The sequence below is a fragment of the Nannospalax galili genome, unplaced genomic scaffold (genome assembly GCF_000622305.1).
Source record: "Nannospalax galili isolate Female #2095 unplaced genomic scaffold, S.galili_v1.0 scaffold610, whole genome shotgun sequence".
Taxonomy (NCBI): domain Eukaryota; kingdom Metazoa; phylum Chordata; class Mammalia; order Rodentia; family Spalacidae; genus Nannospalax; species Nannospalax galili.
This window is the reverse complement of record NW_008329141.1, coordinates 84942-104973: the sequence shown is the minus strand read 5'-3', so window position 1 is coordinate 104973 and position 20032 is coordinate 84942. Positions and strand designations below refer to the sequence as shown.

General features: G+C 43.1%; 1 protein-coding gene across 2 annotated transcripts; it reads right to left on the bottom strand.

Moving 5' to 3' along the window:
• Nucleotides 1-1253: 1253 nt before the first annotated feature.
• Nucleotides 1254-14170, bottom strand: Clk1 (CDC like kinase 1). Of its 2 annotated transcripts, XM_008833249.3 has the most exons (13): nt 14014-14170; nt 11353-11516; nt 10389-10614; nt 9344-9434; nt 8894-8960; nt 5722-5838; nt 5469-5635; nt 3948-4042; nt 3733-3862; nt 2919-3001; nt 2456-2535; nt 2035-2125; nt 1254-1601 (listed from the first exon to the last, which is right to left on the bottom strand). In XM_008833249.3, the coding sequence occupies exons 2-13, from the start codon at nt 11514-11516 to the stop codon at nt 1458-1460; spliced, it is 1455 nt and encodes a 484-aa protein (XP_008831471.1). In that variant the 5' UTR covers nt 14014-14170; the 3' UTR covers nt 1254-1457. The 2 variants fall into 2 exon arrangements, with proteins under 2 accessions (XP_008831471.1, XP_017653646.1); XM_017798157.1 differs by lacking the exons at nt 9344-9434; nt 14014-14170.
• Nucleotides 14171-20032: the final 5862 nt, after the last annotated feature.

Below are 20032 nucleotides of genomic sequence, written 5' to 3'. Positions count from 1 at the left end.
CAGGGCATAAAACACCTATGCATGTGAGGACTGTACGTACCCATGAGAATGTCAGGTAGCTCATCTGTAATTCCAGAGACCAAACTCTCTGGGTCGCTAGCAGAGATCCAGAATCATAGAGACCCTGCCTCAATCTAAGGCAGAGAACCACCAATGAAGACATATGACATCAATCTTGTGCTTCCACATGCACATTCATGTTTCCACATACATCCAAATAAAGGGCAAAAAGTTTCCACATGGCTGTAAAAGATTCTGGAGATTTACTCTTAGCCTGAAGCAACACATGATCTAAGTGTTACATGCCGAATCCCACACAAGGTCAGGAAATAGCAGTACTAAACTTCAAAGGAATAAAAGGAAAACAAAACCTTCTTGGCTAATTTCTAGTTCAACTTACTTAGAGGTGAATGGGCCACCTCACTTTTTACAGTTTCTTAGAAGTATTTCCAGACTTAATCCTCCTCTAAGGAAGTGGGGTGGTAAAGGAAACACATTCTTTGGCCTGTAGCCATGTCTGTGGGTATTGATTCTTGAGAGAGGTCCCAGCCTAGTGTGGGTGATGCCACCACTGTGTAGGTTGTTCTGTATTGTGTAAGCTAGCAGGCTGAACAGGGGCCAGGGGAGCAAGTCACAGTAAGCAGCATTCCTCCATGGCCTGTGCTCCAGCTCCTGCCCTGAGTTCTTACCTTGGGCTCCCTGATGATTTGTGACCCAGGATTTGCAAGCCAAACAAACGCTTTCTTCTCCAAGTTGGTATTAATCAGAGTATCTTGTCATAACAATGGAGAAAGAAATCAGAACAAGCACTAACTGTTCTTGCAGAGGACTGAGGTTCGATTGCCAGCACCCACATGGGAGGAAACCACCACCTGTAACTCCAGTTCCAGGCACTGCACGACACTGGTAGACTTACATCCAGAAAATACACTCATACACATTAAATAAAAAAAAAAAAATTTTTTTTTTTTTTTGGTCTTTTTGAGACAGGGTCTACCTGTAGCTCCAGCTATCCTGGAACTATGTAGACCAGGCTGGCCTTGAACTCACAGAGATCTGCCTGCCTCTGCCTCCGGAGTGCTGGGATTAAAGGCATGCACCACCAACACCCAGCAGTGCTATGTTTTTAAAAATATTTTTATTGCCAGGACAGCTGGGGCTATAGAGAGACCCTGTCTCAAAAAGACAAAAAAAAAAAAAAAAAAAAAAAAAAAAAAAACCATAGCACTAACCAAATTATATAGATATACATATGTATTTGTAAGCACAAAGTTTATTTCAAACAAATCATTTTGTAATTATTGAAAGATGTTTTGTTATTTGACTCTATATACTTATATCATCCAAACAAAATAAACATAATATAAAAATGTATGGACAAAGCTGTACAAAATAACTTAATTTTAAAAACTAGACTGATACAGTCTACAGAAACTCTTCAAAAGAGCTATATACAACTATGTAAGTTTTTTTAATGGGTAAAAGAAAGGATGTTTTAAGGCTTCTTTGAGTGTAATTCTTTTGGTGGGATCATACTCCAACATTTTTCCAATAAGGTCAAATAGAAGCTCATGTTCAGCATCCCGAGAAAGCATAAATTCCTGAAAGAGAAATACATTCAATGATTTTTTTTTACTACCATTTATTGTATTTCTCCATCATAAAAGCAGTTGGAACCAGACATAGTATACACCTGTAATCCCAGTACTGTGGAGGGTGACCCAGGAGAACCGTTAACTGAGACTAGCCTGGACTATGTATTAACATTAAGACTGTCTCAGAGCCAGGCATGATGGCGCATGCCTTTAATCCCAGCACTCAGGAGGCAGAGGCAGGCAGATCTCTGAGTTTAAGGCCAGCCTGGTCTACATATAGTGAGTTCCAGGCCAGCTGGGGCTACAGGGAGACCGTGTCTCAAAAAAAAAAAAATCACTGGTAGACTATAAGAGCCTGGGTTCAATCTCCACACCCCCCAAAATGAAAAAACTGAAGATGTACTCAAGGTCTTGGTTATTTAGGACTATCCAGGCTTACCTTCAGAGGTTTACAGCGACGTGAAACATATCTGCCAGCAGAACTGTGCTCATCCCAGTCTAACCGATCATGATGGAAATATTTACGTTTCCTAAAACACGTCAATAAACATTCATGTTTAGCATGGTGACCTCACAAAACTTAAAACATCCAACAAAGTTGGATAGTTGCATGCATTGATTGCTATTTATCCAGCACTTTCAAATCTTTTCTTTTGTTTGAGACAGGGTCTCTCTAGAACTTACAGAGCACCATGCCCAGTTTTTTTTCTAGAGCTTTAAAAAAATTTCCAAGGAACAGAAATAGTAAGCTTTCCAGTTACCAATAGGGTATTCTGCTATTTAACTGAAAATGTGTTAGTTTCATCTGCTTTGTAAAATTCTAATCAGAATCCAGTGGTACTAAAGATGACGACTCTTACCTGGTTTTCTGTATCATGTGTTTTGGTAGAGGTCCAAGAATCCTTTCCATCATTGCCAAGTGCTCCTTACTATCATGTGTCTTAAAACAAAACAAAATTTGTTAACTGACTCTACTTACACATTGTGCTTTATTCCTACTCAAAACCAGTGCTAGTTTTCTAGTCTCAACTGATCAGAAGTCACAAGATGCTCTTCACCAAAATGGCATACTTTTTACCAAGTTACAGTGGACAGTGAAAAACTATTAAAGCCTGAGAGGATGCTTGCTAGTGATTTTTCCCTAAAATCACTATTTGTAAGACTGCCTATGATAAATTATAGAAACAGCCTAACTACAGTTACACAATTTAAATTTTTTGTGCTATTAGTTAAAACCCATGTAAATGCACAGCTTGATTTAAAGAAGCCCTTCACATAAATAGGCACTTTAACATTATAAAGCCACCAAAACAGATCACTTACTGGAAAAACTGTAAATCCAAGATAGTACTCAATAAGAATACATCCTATACTCCAGACATCACATGGTTGAGACCACCCTAGTGCTGTAAAGCAAAGTAAAAAGTTAGGGGAGAAATCTTTAATAATATTTCTGAAAAATATTTTACCACAAATTAAAAACAAATCCATTTAAAGATGGGTGGGTGTGGCCATCTGCCTGTAATCCCAGTGTAGCAGAAGTGGAGAGAGGGAATCCTTGGAGCAAACAGGCTAGACTAGCCCAAATCAGCAAGCTTTGGGCTCTCTTCTGCCCTGTGGAGTAGTTCTCTCTCAGTGCTGGGAAGTACTGTGCAGGCTGGGGTGGTGAGGAGGTGAAGGGCTGTCAATAAGTCTTACTGAGCAATGGACCCCAAGTATAGCAGTAACACTACCAACCTGCCATGAAAAATGGGCCCACATTGGTCTGATAAAGGCAAATCTGTTCTAGGAGGAACCAACCACTTTCTGATTAGATTTGAGGACCACTGCACAGGAGACCTGGTACTGGTTTGGATGCTGGGATCTGAATGGATCTTAATAGTAGCACTTATGCTATTAACCACTGAACCATCTTTCCAGGACCCTTAATGTATTTTCTAATACTGACTTTTCTTTTTTTGGTAATCCTGAGGATTGAACCCAGGGCCTCCCCAGGTATATTAGACAACAGCTCTGTCACTGAGCTAAACCCTTAGCCCGTTTTAAAGGAAAAATGACAAATACCCCAAGATACAAATTTTATGTTTGCCTCAATAAATCAATGGAAGTTCTCAAAGCATAGTTAATGAGCACTAACCTAAAATGACCTCAGGTGCTCTATAATGTCTTGTGGACACCAATGTACTATGATGTTCATCATCGTATGTTGCACTTCCAAAGTCCACAACTTTAATATCTGGATTTATTAGGGTACGTTCATCACGTTTCTGAAAATCATAACTGATGTTATGAAGACAAAGTACTGAAACATGTAACATTCATTAGAAAACTATGAACATATTAGAGACTTACCATTTTGGGATTATATGCCTCTGTGTAGTCAGACTGCACAAATAATATGTTTTCAGGCTTTAAATCTGTGTGAGTCAACTTATTACTGTGCAAAACTGAAAAGAAGAAAAAGAAGCTACACACTCAAAAAACAAAAATACACATTAAAATTCATTGTATGAACTCTAAAATTTCTCTCAACTTAAAAACCAAAAAATAAGCCTAGCATGGTGATATATGCCCACAATCCAAGCACTCAGGAAGCCAAGGCAGGAAAATCCATGTTTAAGGCCAACTTTGTCAAAAAAACAAAACCAAACCAAACCAAAAAGTCCAGTGATGAGGTGGCATGTACCTATAACCTTAGCACTCAGGACTGCCAGGCCAGCCTGGACAGCAGTCTCTAAATAACAAGGCTAGGAGTGGTGGTACCCATCTGTATCTGCTTCTCTGGGGATTAAATCCAGGGCTATGTGCTTAAACTACCATGTATAAATGGTCAACTACAGTCATAATGATGCACATTAAATCTCAAACTGATTCCTCTTCACTGAACAGTTCTTTTGACCAACATCACCCTAATCCCAAAGCCTCTAACTCTCAAACTATTTTTCTTTGCCAGGCATGGTGGAGCACACCTTTAATCCCAGCACTTGGGAGGCAGAGGCAGGTGGATCTTTCCGAGTTCAAGGCCAGTCTGGTCTACATAGTGAGTTCCAGGACAGCTGGGGCTACAGGGAGACCCTGTCTCAAAAAGACCAAAAAAATTTTTTTTATTTATTGGGGTTGGGGATTCAGTTCAGTGGTAGAGCACTTGCCTAGCAAGAACAAGGCCCTGGGTTCGGTCCTCAGCTCTGATTAAAAAAAATAAAATAAATTTATTATTTTTATGTGTGAGTGTATTGCCTGCATGTGAGTGCACCCGTGTCGTGCAATGACACGGAGGTCAGAAGGTGGCTTCAGATTCTCCTGGAACTGGAGTTAAGGACGGCTCGTAGCTGCCATGTGGACGCTGGGAATCGAACCTGGGTCCTCTGCAAGAGCAGTCAGTGCTCTTAACCGCTGAGCCATCTCTCCAGCCCCTTTAATTTCTTTTTTGAGAGAAAGTCTCACTATCCAGCCCTGGCTGGCCTTAACTTGCTATGTAGACCAGGCTGGTCTTAAACTCACAGATCTGCCTGAGTGCTGAGATTAAAGTCTTGCACTACCATACCTGGTTAAGCCAGTTCCCTGTTAGGACTCACCTTCTAGTTTTTTGTGGTGATGGGGGATGGAACTGAAAACCTTATATTCTAACACTTAAGCTATAATTCCAGCTCCATCAGGTTCATCTTTTCTTTCTTCTTTTTTGGTCTTTTGGAGACAGGGTCTCCCTGCAGCCCCAGCTGACCTATAACTAACTATGCAGATCAGGCTGGACTTGAACTCACAGAGATCTGCCTGCCTCTGCCTCCGGAGTGCTGGGACTAAAGGCATGCACCACCATGTCTGGCCTTAGGTTCTTTTCAAAGATCAAGTTTCTGAACGATGACAAGAACTTACAATTCACAGATCTGCATATCTGATAAGCCATCTTCCTAATATGATCCAGTCGAAATGGCAGAAAACCATTTTCTTTAATAAAGTCATAAGTACTAAGTCCCAGCAGCTCAAACACAATGCACACATGACCATGATGCTCAAACCACTCCAACATCTGAACACAGCGGCTATAAACAAATGGAAAAAAATAACTCAGTAGAGTTTCTCACAATTGAAATCTATCCGAGACTATTTCCCTAGTTTTGATACTTACAAGGTACTGTGGGGGTCTGTTGTATTTAAGTGTTCCAGAACTTGAATTTCTGAGCGAGCAGCTTCACAGTACCGATCCACATTTTTAACTATCTTTACTGCTACACGTCTACCTCCCCTGTTAGAGAGAATAATTCTAAGTTAAAAAAAGGCAATTCCAGTTTTTCTATTACTCTATTCAAAATATACTTTTCCTGAATGTTTTCTTTATAAAAATCCCTATTTTTAAAAATTTTATGTGTATGAGTATTTTGCCTGCATGTGTGCAAGTGTACCACATGTGTGCAATGTCCAGAGAGGCCAGGACATCAGAACCCCCTAAACTGGAATTGTGGACAGCACCAATTGACAGCTAAATGTGACCCATTAGCCGTCAAGTGGGTGCTAGGAACCAAACCTAAGTCCACTTGCAGGAGCAGCCAGTGCAAAAATGCTACACCACCTCTCCAGCCCCTTATCATGCTTAGTTTTAATTTTCTTTTAAAAAAAAAAATTTATTTATTATTCTTATTTTATGTGTATTGCCTGCATGTGAGTGCACCCGTATCATGCAATGCCTCGGATGTCAGAAGAGGGCTTCGATTCCCCTGGAACTGGAGTTAAGGATGGTTTGTAGCCACCATGTGGGTGCTGGGAATGGAACCCAGGTCCTCTGCAAGAACAGTCGGTGCTCTTAACCGCTGAGCCATCTCTCCAGTCCCCATGTTTACTTTTAATTTTTTTTATTTTCACTTTATCTGTATGAATGTTTGTGCAAAACCCAGAGGCCAGAAAAGGGCATCAGATCCCCATTACAGATGCCATGTGGGTCCTGTGAACATGTGGGTGCTGTGATAGCTCAGAGGTTAAAAGTACTGGCTGTTCTCCCAGAGGACCCAGATTTAGTTCTCAGCACCCACATGGCAGCTATAACTCCACATTCTAGTTGTTTCTCCATTGCTGTGACAAAGTACTCCAACCAATACCAACTTGGGGAGGAAAGGGTTTATTTATCTTACACCTCCCAAGTCACAGTTCATCAGGGAGTACAAGGTAGGAAGTCAGGGCAGGAGCCTGGAGGCAGGAGATGAAGCACAGGCCATGGAAGAACACTGCTTGCTCCCGACCCCTACTCAGCCTGCTTTCTTATGCAACGTAGGCCCACCTGCCCACAGGTAGTACCACCCACAGTGGGTTGGGCCCTCCCACAGCACTCAATTATCAAGACAATGCCCCACACAGAGATGGCCACCAACCAGTCCAAAGGAGGCAATTCACCAATTGAGGCTCCCTCTACCCAAGAGTGTCAGGTTGACATGTAAAGCTATCCTATCCAGCACACTCTAGTTCCAGGAGATCTGACACCCTCTTCTGGCCTCTGGAGGCAAATCACTCATACACCTAATTTTTTAAAAACTTTATTATTTTTATTTTATGTGTACGTAGGTAAGTGCACGCATATTGTGCAATGCCCACGGAGGTCAGAAGAGGCTGTCGGATCCCCTGGGACTAGAGTTACAGGACAATTGTTAGCTGCCATGTGGGTGCTGGGATTCAAACAGTCTTCTGCAAGAACATTCAGTGTTCTTAACCTCCAGCCCCCACATAAAGTGGTGGCACACACCTTTAATCCCAGCACTCAGGAGGCAGAGGCTGGCTCTGTGGGTTCAAGGCCAGCCTGGTCTACATAGTCAGTTGAGTTCCAGGACAGCTGGGGCTAGAGAGACCCTGTCTCAAAAAGAGAAAAAAAAAAAAAAGTTGGACCTACATTTGTAGCAAAGAATGCTAGGTCTCAGAACTTTACAGCTTCTCCAATTCAACTCGGAAAAGTTTTGCCCTTCATGTGATAGGAAAAGTAGCTTAGTGGTAGAGTTTGCTTTGTATGAAAAAGGCCTTGGGCTCTATCCCCAACACCATACACACAAGAGTTCCATTCACTCATTCACAAGGTGGAAAGAATTCTATTGTTAATAAAAATAGTATTAATTGGAGGCAGGAAGGATGGCTCAGTGGATAAGAGGACATGCTGCTCTGGCAGGAAACCTAAGTTTGGGTCTCAGTGCCCATACTGATAGGCTCTACAGGATGACACCTTCTTCTGGTTTCTCTGGAAACCTGCAATCATGTGTACACATACACATAATTAAAAATAAAAAATTTCACCTGGAGAGATTGCTCAGCACATCACCAAATTCCGTTTCCAGAATCCTGGTAGGGTAGCTGACAACTGCCCATATAACCTCCAGCTCCAGAGGATCCAAAGCCTCTGGCCTCCTTGAGCAATTGTTTACACATACTCCCCACAGACACACACAGGTACACAATTAAAAAAATAAAAAAAAATCTAAAAACATTACTAGCAGGTTGAATTGCTGGGTTTGAGTCCCAACATGGGCATAGGTTGAAGGTCAGGAAAACCAATCATCATCAAGTTTGATAGACAAAGAGATCTGCCTGTCTCTGCCTCCCAATTAAGGGCATGTGACATTTTCTTTGAGAAACAAAAAGGCGCCTACTTTAAGTAACTACAGTTAGATAGAGGGTAACCAAAGCACCAAAGTTTCCTAGTATAAAACCCAAATGGGGGGGGGGGGGCAGCAGGGATGGGACTATAAGACCAAAAAGAATCCTTTGGTGCTAGGAATCAAACCCAGAGCCTTCAATCTATAGATAGATATAGACTGTCACAATCTAGAAGCTGCACATACTGTTTTGTTTAAAAAGTACACAAGATGGGGTTTGGAGAGATAGATGGCTCAGTGGTTAAGAGAACTGGCTTTTGCAGAGGACCTAGGTTCAGTTCCCAGCACCTACATGGTGGCTATCAATTGTCTAACTCTAGTTTCAGGGGATCTAACACCCTCTTCTGACTTCCACAGCCACTGCATGACACAGGTGCACTTACATACATGCAGGCAATACACTCGTACACAGAAAATAAGAAACAAATAAAATATTTTTAAAAAGTTATAAGGGTCAAGTTCCTATAACTAGAATTTCTTATATCCTAAGTCAAAGGACACCCAAGCTGGAAGGTTATATAGAACTTAATTTTCTTTTTTAAAAAAATTTTATTGAAATTTTTTTCTATTTCATACATAAAATCATTGTCATTTGTGTTAAGGCCTATCATGTAAACTTAATTTTTTCTACTGCAAAATTCGTAACATATAATCCTAGTATAGGAAACTTACGCTTTATGATCGATGCACTCCACTACTTTTCCAAAAGCTCCTTCACCTAAAGTATCAACAATTTCATCTACAAGAGAGAAATAAATTTCAGTCATACCAAGTGGGAACACTGTACTTATAAATGCTATCAATGCAGAGTATACTAATTGATGCTACAAATTTCCTTATTACTAGTTATTTATCAGTCAACACCATCAAAAAACATACAACTATTCTAAGATCTAATTTCATTCTTAGGCTAACTTCCACTAACTTGATTTACTGTTCTGGAATTTCAACAAACATTAAAATTCTAAAGAAAGTAAAGATACAATCCCCCCTCCACCAAAAGAAATGAAAACAAAACAGAAAAACAGAGAAAGAAAAAAAAGGTTTCCAAATCCCTGAAATCTTAAATCTATATACAGATTGTTATCTGAAAAGTTAAAAGTGTTGAAAAATATTCTATACATCTTGCACTTAGTACGTCTCCACTCTGACAGATCAGGTGACCCTCCTCATCATCCTCTACACTCCTGGTTCTTTTCCTTCGGTGACTCTTCTGGAAACGTCAAGTGGGCGGCACCAAGATCATCCAGCCAATCAATATACCCGAGTGAATTCAGGGCAGAATACGAAATTCATTCAGCGGGGAGATATTCAGGCATTCAGATACACGCCAGGCCACAAACGGTTGGCAGGAGCAATTTCAAATTCAGTCCCCAGAAATTCACAGGGCACATAGTTTATGTTAACAGGAGAAAAACACGGCAAGGAACAGATTTTCAGATAAGATACTCAAAGTGGTAAGGCAACAAAACATAAACACAATTGTTTCTCTTAAAAAAAAAAAAACAAAAACTTATCTGTAGCACTCACTGAAACGTAATTTTCTAGTGCCCTAATTTAAGGCTGCAAAACTGTAGAATTTAATATTTACTTATAGACTGTGGCCAAATATTTTCTAACTAATGTAAGAAAATAATTATTAAATCAGTAAATAGAATCATAGTCCTAATTTTGGGAGGAAAAGGATTTGGTATACAGTAACACTATAGCTTTTTAAATGTCATCTGATGATTTCAAAATTAATACATGACCCATAAAGTTCAAATCTGTTGTAATTTGCTTAATGTGAAAGATTAGAAAACATGCTGTTAAAACAAAAACATAACTAATCCTCAATCATACAAAAATAAAATACTTTTTTGTGATAAAGTTGGATTGAACATATCAAAACAAGATTTCTTGAAAATTTTTCAAAAGATTCTTTGTATTCCACTATTTCACTGAAAGAACAATCAGTAGCTAACTAGTAATTAAATCTAGTATTACAGAACTAAATATGTACTGTATTTCATCAATTTCCCATCCAATGCACAAATACAGAAAAGAATCCTCCTGCAAACTATAGCTCTGATGGCTTTACCCTGAAACAAAATTTTCTCAAACAAATTTGTTTCCTGCTCCACACGGGAAATAAAAACTACCAAAATGTTTTTAAAAGTGCTCATACCCCATGTGAATGATGATGTGAAGTACTGTGGTGAATCCTGTGTTTACTTTTGTAACTACTTCTTCCACTTCTACCAGAGGATTTGCTACTATGATTCTGATTTCTGCTTTCACGGTCTCGATAATGATGTCCTGGCTCACATCCCATGTAGTCATTTCTGTATTCATCAATGTACCGTCGACTATGATAATCTTTCTCATTAATAGATCTGCTTTCCAAATAATAGCTAGAGGGGGGAAAAATTAAATTCTCAGTACAGTAACTCCTCTTATGTGCAGTGCTAAGGTTCAAATCCAGGGCCTTTTACATAAATCAGATGCCTTGTCAAGATTTTTAGGTACCACCCAAGCACACAACTGATAACTAGTTTTATCATCCACCTGGCTCCCAGGGCTTCCTGCATGGTAGGCAAGCATTTTACACCTCAACTACACTCCCAGGCCAATAATGTATTTTTTTAAATTTAGGGACTGGGTATTTCTTTTTTAAAATATTTTATTACTTTTATGTGCATGCGTGTATTGCCTGCATGTGGGTAAATGCACCCATGTCATGCAATGCCCGAGGAGGACAGAAGAGGCTGTTGGATCCCCTGGAACTGGAGCTTTAGACAGTTAGCTGCTATGTGGGTACTGGGATCCGAACCCGGGTCTTCTGCAAGAATAACCAGTGTTCTTAACCTCTGAGCCATCTCTCCAGCTCCTCCAATAATGTATTTTTATATTGAGATACTTCTTTGAAGTACCTTTTACCATCTCCCAAGCCCTGAAATGCCCAATTAAAAGATTTTCAATTATGTGTATGTGTCCATGCCCTTGAGTGCAAGTGCCCACAGAGGCTAGAAGAGAGTTTCAGATAGCTGGAGTTACGGGCAGTTGTGGGCTGCCAGACATGTGTGCTGGGAACCAAACTTAGGTCTCTTACCCACCAAGCCATCTCTTCAGTCCTTAGTTGCCCTTCTTACCAATCAGTTGTTTTAGAGTGATTGTAGTATTTGCAGCGCTTATGCTCCCAGGCACCGCTAGGTGATCTCCTTTTTCTTTTACGACTGCTGCTGCTTCTCCATGTTCCATAATCCCATTCCTTTTCATCCCAGTCAGGATAGTAAGCTCTCTTTGAATGTCTCATCTATACAAAAGACAAAATTTTCTCAAACTGTATTTCTCATTAGGTGTTCAATAGCAAAAGCTTTCTTTGAAAATTCACTCTTATTTTCACACTTTTACATTGTTTTAAATCTTCTGATTTCAGCCATATAATTATTGCATTGTCCCAGAATCTGGAATTTGAACTTTATTCATGCCTTGTCCCCACCACACCCATATTTACAGATGTGGAAAGGGGTATTCCTATTTAACTTTGGTAAAGTTTTTGGTTGAGTGTGGTAGTGTACGCCTTTAATCCTAGCCCTTGGGAGGCAGAGGTAGGTATACTTTGGAGTATCAGGCCAGTCTGGTCTATATAGTAAGTTTCAGGCCAGTCAGGGTTACATTGTGAGTCTCAAAAAAAAAATAAAAAGTTAAGCTGGGGATGGCGGCACATGCCTTTAATCCCAGCACATGGGAGGCACAGTCAGGAGGATCTCTCTGAGTTCAAGGCCAGCCTGGTCTACATAGTAAGTTCCAGTAAAACAAAACAAAACAAAACAAAACAAAAAAAGGTTAAAATTCTACCACCTTTCTAGGGTCATAAATTAACTGTAAGTTCGCACTCCCAATCAATGCTGTATCAGAAATTAGCCACCAACTCAAATGCAACTAACCCTAAAGTAATCTTCCATACACTGCCCTTATATTGCTTAGGTAACTCCAACGACTTGTTTGCTTACAACTCAGAATCACAATAAAGCTGATGACCTCATTTTCTTCAACAACCTTCAAATAAATTCCACTCTAGCTGGATGTCATGGTGCCTGCCTGCAGTCTCAGCTGCCAGCAAAGCTGAGCCCAAAGGGAGACAGGAAAAACATGAGGGCATGTGAACTGGCTTGCCTGTCAGGCTTAGCCAGCCCAATTTCCTCCTAGGAGTAGTCCCTGTTTTTCAGATACCTCAAAGATGAGGATGCCAATAAAACTGCTTACTCAGGGCAAAAACGATGCATACCTTTGAGCAACCCTCCCCTTGACAATGTTCCTCATGTAAGTGCAACTTACAATTTGTTCACAAAGGAAAGTTCTCTGTTACAAAGCACTTTTTTTTCTTTTTTGAGACAGGGTCTCCATGTAGGCCCAGAAAGCCTGGAACTCACCAAGTAGACCAGGTTGGCCGACACAAAGAACCTTTTTTGAGAAGGTCTCCTAGTAGTCCCAGCCTCCTCCCAAGTGCTGGGATTAAAGGCATGCGCCCGAAGGTGGGAATCTCAAAGAAAGGGAGATTTCAGGGCTAGAGAGATGGCTCAGTGGTTAAGAGCACTGGCTGTTCTTGCAGAGAACCTGGGTTCAATTCCCAGCACCGACATGGCGCTTAACCGTCTGTATCTCCAGTTGCAGGGGATCCGAAGCCCATGACACAGGTGCTCTTACACACATGCAGGCAGTGAACTCATACATATTCAATAAAAAATAATAAAAACCCCACTCAGGCCCATGTGCTTTACTCTCTCGTGGAGTACCTTTCTGTTTTTATATTCTTTAAAATTTTTTTTTTCCTGTCTTTTTGAGGCAGGGTCTCCCTGTAGCTCCAGGTGACCTGGAACTCACTACATAGACCAGGCTGGTCCGGAACTCACGGAAATCCTACCTCTGCTGAGATAAAGGCGTGAGCCACCATGCCCGGCTTCTAATTTTTAAAAAAACATTAATTACCCTTTTACGTGTATTGCCTGCAGGTGTGTAAGTGCACCCGTGTGGTGCAATGTACCCGGGGGTGAGAAAGGCCGTCAGATCCCCTGCAACTGTAGTTAGGGATGGTCTTTAGCCGCCACATGGGTACTGGGATTCTAACCCCGGTCTTCTGCAATAGAGGTCAGTGCTCTAGAACCATCTCTCCACCACACCTTTCTGTTTCCAAAAAAAACCCTTTTCTTCCTATTGGCTCCTTGGTGGACGTCTGAGAAGTCGGGCGGCCGGCGGTTGCGTTGGACGAAGCTGTTAGCACCGCCGTCATGATCATCGGTTAGGTCGGCCAGGGCAGCTACACTATGCTACGCCACGCCTCGCACTCCAAATAAAAGTCAACAATACTCCCTGCCACCTCTTTCCTCGGACCCCTGAGGGGTGAGAAACGCTTAGGTCTGGAGTTCGCCGCCTACCAGTAGGCTTGTTTACGAACACTGCAGAACGCAGCGAAGGGCGCGCCCCAGCAGCGCCATTCCAGAGAGCCACCGCGACCTCCGCCCCGCCGCCATCTTAGGCCTCGCCACCGCCGCCGCCCTGAGCCGCCCCGAGGTGCCCGGTGGCTCTGGAGGAGCGACCCCAGGCCAGCCGGGGCCAGTAACAGCGTCCCAGCACACTGTGAGAAGGCGGCGACAGCGACCGGGCAGCGCTGACCTCGGCGCCCCGTGGTGTGGCTCTACGTCCCGGGGACGCGGCGGCGACACCCGGAGACGAAGGGAAGGCAGAGGAGCAGCCGGGCCGCAATGCCAGGCCCGGGAGGGGACACTGCCGGCCACCCTCCCGCCTCTTACCTTCGCAGACTCTACTCGAAGGGACAACGGTGGCCGGGCGACCTCAGAAGACGCAGTTGGCAGTGCGGAGCACCGAGCACAAAATGGAACTGAGACCCGCAGCGCTGGGCTCCTCTGCAAAACACTGCTGACGCGCTGCGAGGAGGAGCGCCGGTGGCCTGAGTGCGCAGGCGCTGGTCTGGTAGGAACCAATGCAGACCCGCCGAGGGGGCGGGGGTGTCCTGGGTGGGGCGTTAGCTAGGAGCTGCGGGTTGAGGCTTCCTGAGAATTCTAAGATGCTTCGAGTGCTGGGACGACTTAACTCTCACAGCAAAGTGATTCTGTCTCTGTGGAAGCTAGAAACGAGAAAGCCGAGGGAAGCAAGATGGAAAAATACATGCCCGATTGCAGCGGTTTCGGACTACAGGCGTGTACCACCATGCCCAGCACTTTTGGTCTTTTTGAGGCTGGGTTTCCCTGTCACCCCAGCTGGCCTGGAACTCACTTTGTAGACCAGGCTGGCTTTGAACTCAGAAAGATCCGCCTGCCTCTGCCTCGCAAGTGCTGGGACTAAAGGCGTGCACCACTACAGGCGACTTACATATTTTATGTTTATGTGTATGAGAGTATTGCCTGCATGTGTGTTAAGTGCACCTGTGGAGGTCAGAAGAGGGTGTCGGATCCCCTGGAACTGGAGTTTCAGTTGTTAGTTGTCCTGTGGGTGCTGGGAATCAAACCAGGTCCTCTGCAAGAACAGCCAATGCTCTTAACTTCTGAGCCATCTCTCCAGTCCCCATTAAAACGTTTTAAAACAGTACACCATTGAAGTAAAAATATCTCTGGTTGGTACTTGGCTTGATTTCCACGTTGACTAAGGTACTGTGATTTTTTTTTTTTAATTAGTTTTTAGCTCAGAGGTTAGGAGCACTTGCTGCTCTTTCAGAGAATGCAAGATACATTCCCAGTACCCACGTGGCTGCTCACAATGGGCTGTAACTCCTGTTCCAGTCCATCTGTGGGATGCCCATTTCCAGCGCTGTGGGTGCCAAGCATGCACATGGCACATATGCATGCTTGCAGGCAAAACACCCATACATATAAAATAAAAAGGTCTTTTTTTTGTTTTTTGTTTTGGTCTTTTTGAGACAGTCTCCCTGTAGCCCCAGCAGGCCTAGAGCTCACTTTATAGTCTAGGCTGGCCTTGAACTCACAAAGATTCACCTGCCTCTGCCTGGAGTGTTAGGATTAAAGGCGTGTGCCACACCTGGCTATAAAAAGGTTTTTTTTTGTTTGTTTGGTTTTTTTTTTTTGAGACAGGATTCGAACTCAACAGAGATCCACTTGCCTCTGCATCAGGAGTGCTGGAATTAAAGGAGTGCCCCACCACGCCCGGATATAGAAAGTTTTTTAAAACTAGTTCTTAAGTGACTCTTGCAATGAAATTGGGTTGTAAAGATTTCGCCAAGATTTCAAAAGTTGAGAAATCAGCAAGAAGATTAGTAAGTTTGAGACCTTTGAGGATGTCCTTCATGGTCTTTGGACCCCCCCCACCTCCTTTTCTCTGGTAACACTAAAAAGGTAAACATGAACTTTGCAACACCCTAGGCCTCCTGATCAACAAAATGCCCCAGGTGGAGGAGACTTCAGGTGCTGGGAAGTCTGATTTGTTTCAAAGATTAGAACACTATTCCTCCTCCCTGAAGAGTTAATCCAGGCTGGGGCATGATGATTCATACCTTTAATCCTAGCATCTAGGAGGCAGAGGCAGGGGGACCTCTGCCAGGTCTACAGTGCAAATTCCAGGCCACCCTGTCTTCAAAAAAGGGGGTGGGGGGAGACTTGGCTCAGCAGGTAAAGACATTTGCCAGCAAGCCTGATGACCTGATTCAAGCCCCAGGACCCACATTGGTGGAAGAAGGAAAGAACTGAGTTCTGCAAGTTGTCCTTTGACCTCCACATGCATGCCATGGCACACATGTATGCACACACAAATTAATGGAAAAGGTTTATTTTGCTACAACCTGGCTGGTGGTAGATACAGAAGAGGGACAACCCAGTATATCATACACAGGATATTTTAATGTTAAAACTGGGGACCAGGAGGCTCCCTATTTCACAAAACAAAGAGTATTAGCATAGATGAGGTGTGCTCTAAGCAAGTATTCAAAAACTAAAGGTAGGCAAGTCAAAGGACATTTCTCTGCAGGGCTCGGGAAACTACAACAAAATTTGACTTGTTTACAGGGTATGGACCTGATAGTCACACAACAGTGTAAATAAGTGTATTAGGGTTCTCTAATTAGGATTCATTTTATATATTTACTAGATTGACTTACAGGATAGTCTAGAGTCTAAGTATTCCAACAATGGGGTGTCACCCTGACAGGCTGTCTTTGAGGTTGGATGTCTCAGCTGTCCCAATCTGGTGCTGAAGGCCTGAAGTATCCCCTGGAGGTCTGCTAGTCTTCAGTCTACCTTGGAATCCGTAGAAGCTGATTCTACTATCAGTGGAGGAATGCCACAGTGACAGATGAATCCAGCAGTGAGAGAGAAGGCAAACAGACAAAAGGCAAGAGCTCCCTTCTGCTATGGCCTTTTATAAGGACTGCCATTAGAAGGCCCACATTTAGGGTGGGTCTTCCAGCTTCAAATAATCCAATCAAGAAAGTCTCCATTTTAGTTAATTCCAGATCAAGCTGACAACCAAGATAAGCCATCACATAAGGCATAGTTTTTTGTTTTGTTTTTCTGTTTTTTTCCTTACCTAATCTAAACATAAGGGACAGTGCACTTCAGAACCTGTGTCTGCATACATGCCTCTCTGACCTGACAGCATAGACACTCCTGGCTGGTGGTGACTTTGCACATCTGCCAGGTAGGCTTTGGGCAGAGTTCAACAGGGCAATGGTCTCCAACACTTTTTTTAATTTTTAAAAATATTTTATTTGCCAGTCAGGCGTGGTTGCGCACGCCTTTAATCCCAGCACTTGGGAGGCAGAGGCAGGTGGATCTCTGTTAGGTCAAGGCCAGTCTGGTCTACATAGTGAGTTCCAGGACAGCTGGGGCTACAGAGAGACCCTGTCTCAAAAAGACAAAAAAAAAAAAATATTTTATTTGCCAGGCGTGGTGGTGCACGCCTGTAGTCCTAGCACTTGGGAGGCAGAGGCAGGCGGATCTCTGTGAGTTTGAGGCCTGCTTCAGGGAGACCCTGTCTCAAAAAGAGACCCCCCCCCCAATATATATATTTTATGTATATGAGTATATTGCCTGCATGTATGTGAGTGCACCCATGTCACGCAATGCCGTGGAGGTCAGAAGAGGGCTTTGGAGTCCCCTGGAACTGGGTTCGTAGCTGCAATGTGGGTGCTGGGATCGAACTGGGGTTCTCTGCAAGAGCAGTCAGTGCCCTGAATCACTGAGCCATCTCTCCAGACCCTCCAACATTATTTTTTAGAGTTTTTTTTTAATTTTTAAAATATTTCATTTATTATTTTTATGTGTATGAGTGTATTGCCTGCATGTATGTGAGTGCACCCATGTAGTGCAGTACTGCAGAGGTCAGAAGAGGGCTTCAGATTCCCCTAGAACTGGAGTTAAGGACAGTTCGTAGCCGCCATGTGGGTGCTGGGAATTGAACCCAGGTCTTCTGCAAGAGCAGTCAATACTCTTAACCATTGAGTCATCTCTCCAGCTCCAGAGGTATTTTGTTTTTTGTTTTTTGTTTTTTAATGTGTATGAATGCTTTGCCTATTTGTATGTACATGTGTGATGTGTATGCAGTGCCCTCAGAGGCCAGAAGAGAGTGACAGATCCCTTGAAACTGGAGTTACAGAAGACTGTGAGCCACTATGTGAGTCCAGGAAACCAAACCTGGGTCCTCTGCAAGAGCAGCCAGTGCTGTTAAGTACTCTTAACAACTGAGCCATCTCTCCAGCCCCCCAAAAAGTTATTTTTAAAAAGTTTATCCAGTTGGGCCTTGTCAGTCACCTGGCCACCCCCCAAATCTGACTCACCTGAAGACATGGTAAAGATATGAAAGGAATAATTATCCTTTTAATGAGATAATGCACTTAGTCTTCCCAGAAACTGCAAGTCTATGTAACACTTATAAAGCTCCTGCCATGCAGCCTGATGGATTTTCTGAGTTACTCAGAAAAGCATTTTCTTTTCTTCTTTCGGGTCTTTTTTTCCTGAAACTGGCCAAAAACCTGAGCATGTGATGCTTCTGGCTTTCTCTTTCTCTGAAGCTCCCCCAGCTTCTGCCATGCAGCTGTCTGTAGTCCTCCATGGCTGAACATGCATAGCTTTTTTAGACTCCAACTCAAAAGGCAAGGCTTTCTCTCTTCCTCTTCTCCATCTCCTTCCTCTTGATAACTGCCAAGATAAACAGCTTGCTGGCCCAGCTATTTTTCTCTTAAAGTCTAATGAGCTTCCTTTAAGTCAATCTCTAATTGATTTTTTTTTTTTTTTTGGTCTTTTTGAAACAGGGTCTCCCTGTAGCTCCAGCTGCCTAGAACTCACTCTGTAGACCAGGCTGGCCTTGAACTCACAGAGGATCCGCCTGTCTCTTCCTCCCAAGTGCTGGGATTAAAGGTGTGTACCACCATGCCCGGAAAAATAGATAAAATAAATCTAATCGTTTTATTAATGAGATTAAGAACCCAAAAAAGGCAGGGCGTTGTGGCATATGCCTTTAATCCAGCACTGGGGAAGCAGAGGCAGGCAGATCTCTGTGAGATGGAGACCAGCCTGATTTACATAGTGAGGTCCACGTCAACTAGGACTGCAGTGAGACCCTGTTTCGAAAAAAAAAAAAAAAGTGAAAAAAGGAGCCCAAAAAGGGAAACTCCCAAATTCCCTAGTAATAGGAGGAAATGGGGGCTTTAAACAATCATTTTTTTTGTCATTAAAGTAGGCCACTGTAGTGTTAAGGACAAGTGAACTTGTAAGAGTGTTAAAGAAAAATTATAGGAGGACTTTTTTTGGGGGCGGGGGTGGTTGAGGGTCTAATATCCACAACTGGCCTGGGACTCAGCACAGAGACCAGGCTGGCCTCATTCTCATAGAAATCCCCCTACCTCTGCATCCCAAGTGCTGGGAGTGAAGTCATGTGCCACCATGCCCAGCAAGCCCAGTGTTTTACTTGGGCTTTGGAGTTCCAAACTTAGGTCCTCATGCTTGTAAAGCAAGCACTGTGCTAACTGAGCCATTGCCTCAGACCCAGACCAGTTTTTTTTTCTATTTTGTGTATGTATGGGTACAGGTGTACCATGGCGTACATGTGGAGGTCAGAGGACAACTTTCTGGAACTGGTTCTCCTTCCATGGAGTGGGTCTCAGGTCTCAAACTCAACTCACCAGGCTTAGAAGCAAGCTCCCTTACCCACTGAGACATCTCATCAGCCCAAGCTAGAAGAATAACGATCCACCTCTGGAGTACTAGGATTTTAGGCCTGTGTGTTTCCACCATCCCATTTTAGGCAGAGCTGGGGACTGAACCCAGGACTCTGATAAGCTAGACCAGGCCTCTACCATCTGAGTTACAGGTAGCTTTTTGAAAATTATTACATTTCTTATTTATTTCTTATTTATTTATGTTTGTTCATTTGTTTATTTTGGTCTTTTTGAGACAGGGTCTCCCTGTAGCCCCAGCTGTCCTGGAACTCACTATGTAGACCAGGCTGGCCTTGAACTCACAGAGATCTGCTTGCCTCTGCCTCCAGAGTGCTGGGACTACAGGCGTGAGCCACCATGCCTTGTCACGCCATCTCCAATGAAGCCCGCGTGAGATCCTCCGTGGGTTGAGGCTGGAACTTCAAGGAAGGTTGCCTCTTGGAGTTGGTTGTGCTGAGAAACATGCAGTGCACTTGGCATGCTTTACTTGCTATTATTTTTCTAACTGTCACTGTATCTTGGGCTTTCTGGGGGCCCGGAAAGCACCTGGTGTCCTTGGCACTGTTATCACCACCTTTAGTAAGATGAAATAGTTATGTTTATAAATCCCATACTTAGAAGATTTCATGAGAGCTACAGGATTAAAA

Bases quoted from the DNA above. Each gene is read 5' to 3' on its own strand.
- Clk1 (XM_008833249.3), bottom strand. From the start codon at position 11,516: ATGAGACATTCAAAGAGAGCTTACTATCCTGACTGGGATGAAAAGGAA. The intron at 9,435-10,388 runs GTATGAGCACTT...TGACGTTTCCAG, and splicing joins CACATCATCATTCACATGGG to AAGAGTCACCGAAGGAAAAG. The intron at 3,002-3,732 runs GTTAGTGCTCAT...TTTGCTTTACAG, and splicing joins AGCACCTGAGGTCATTTTAG to CACTAGGGTGGTCTCAACCA.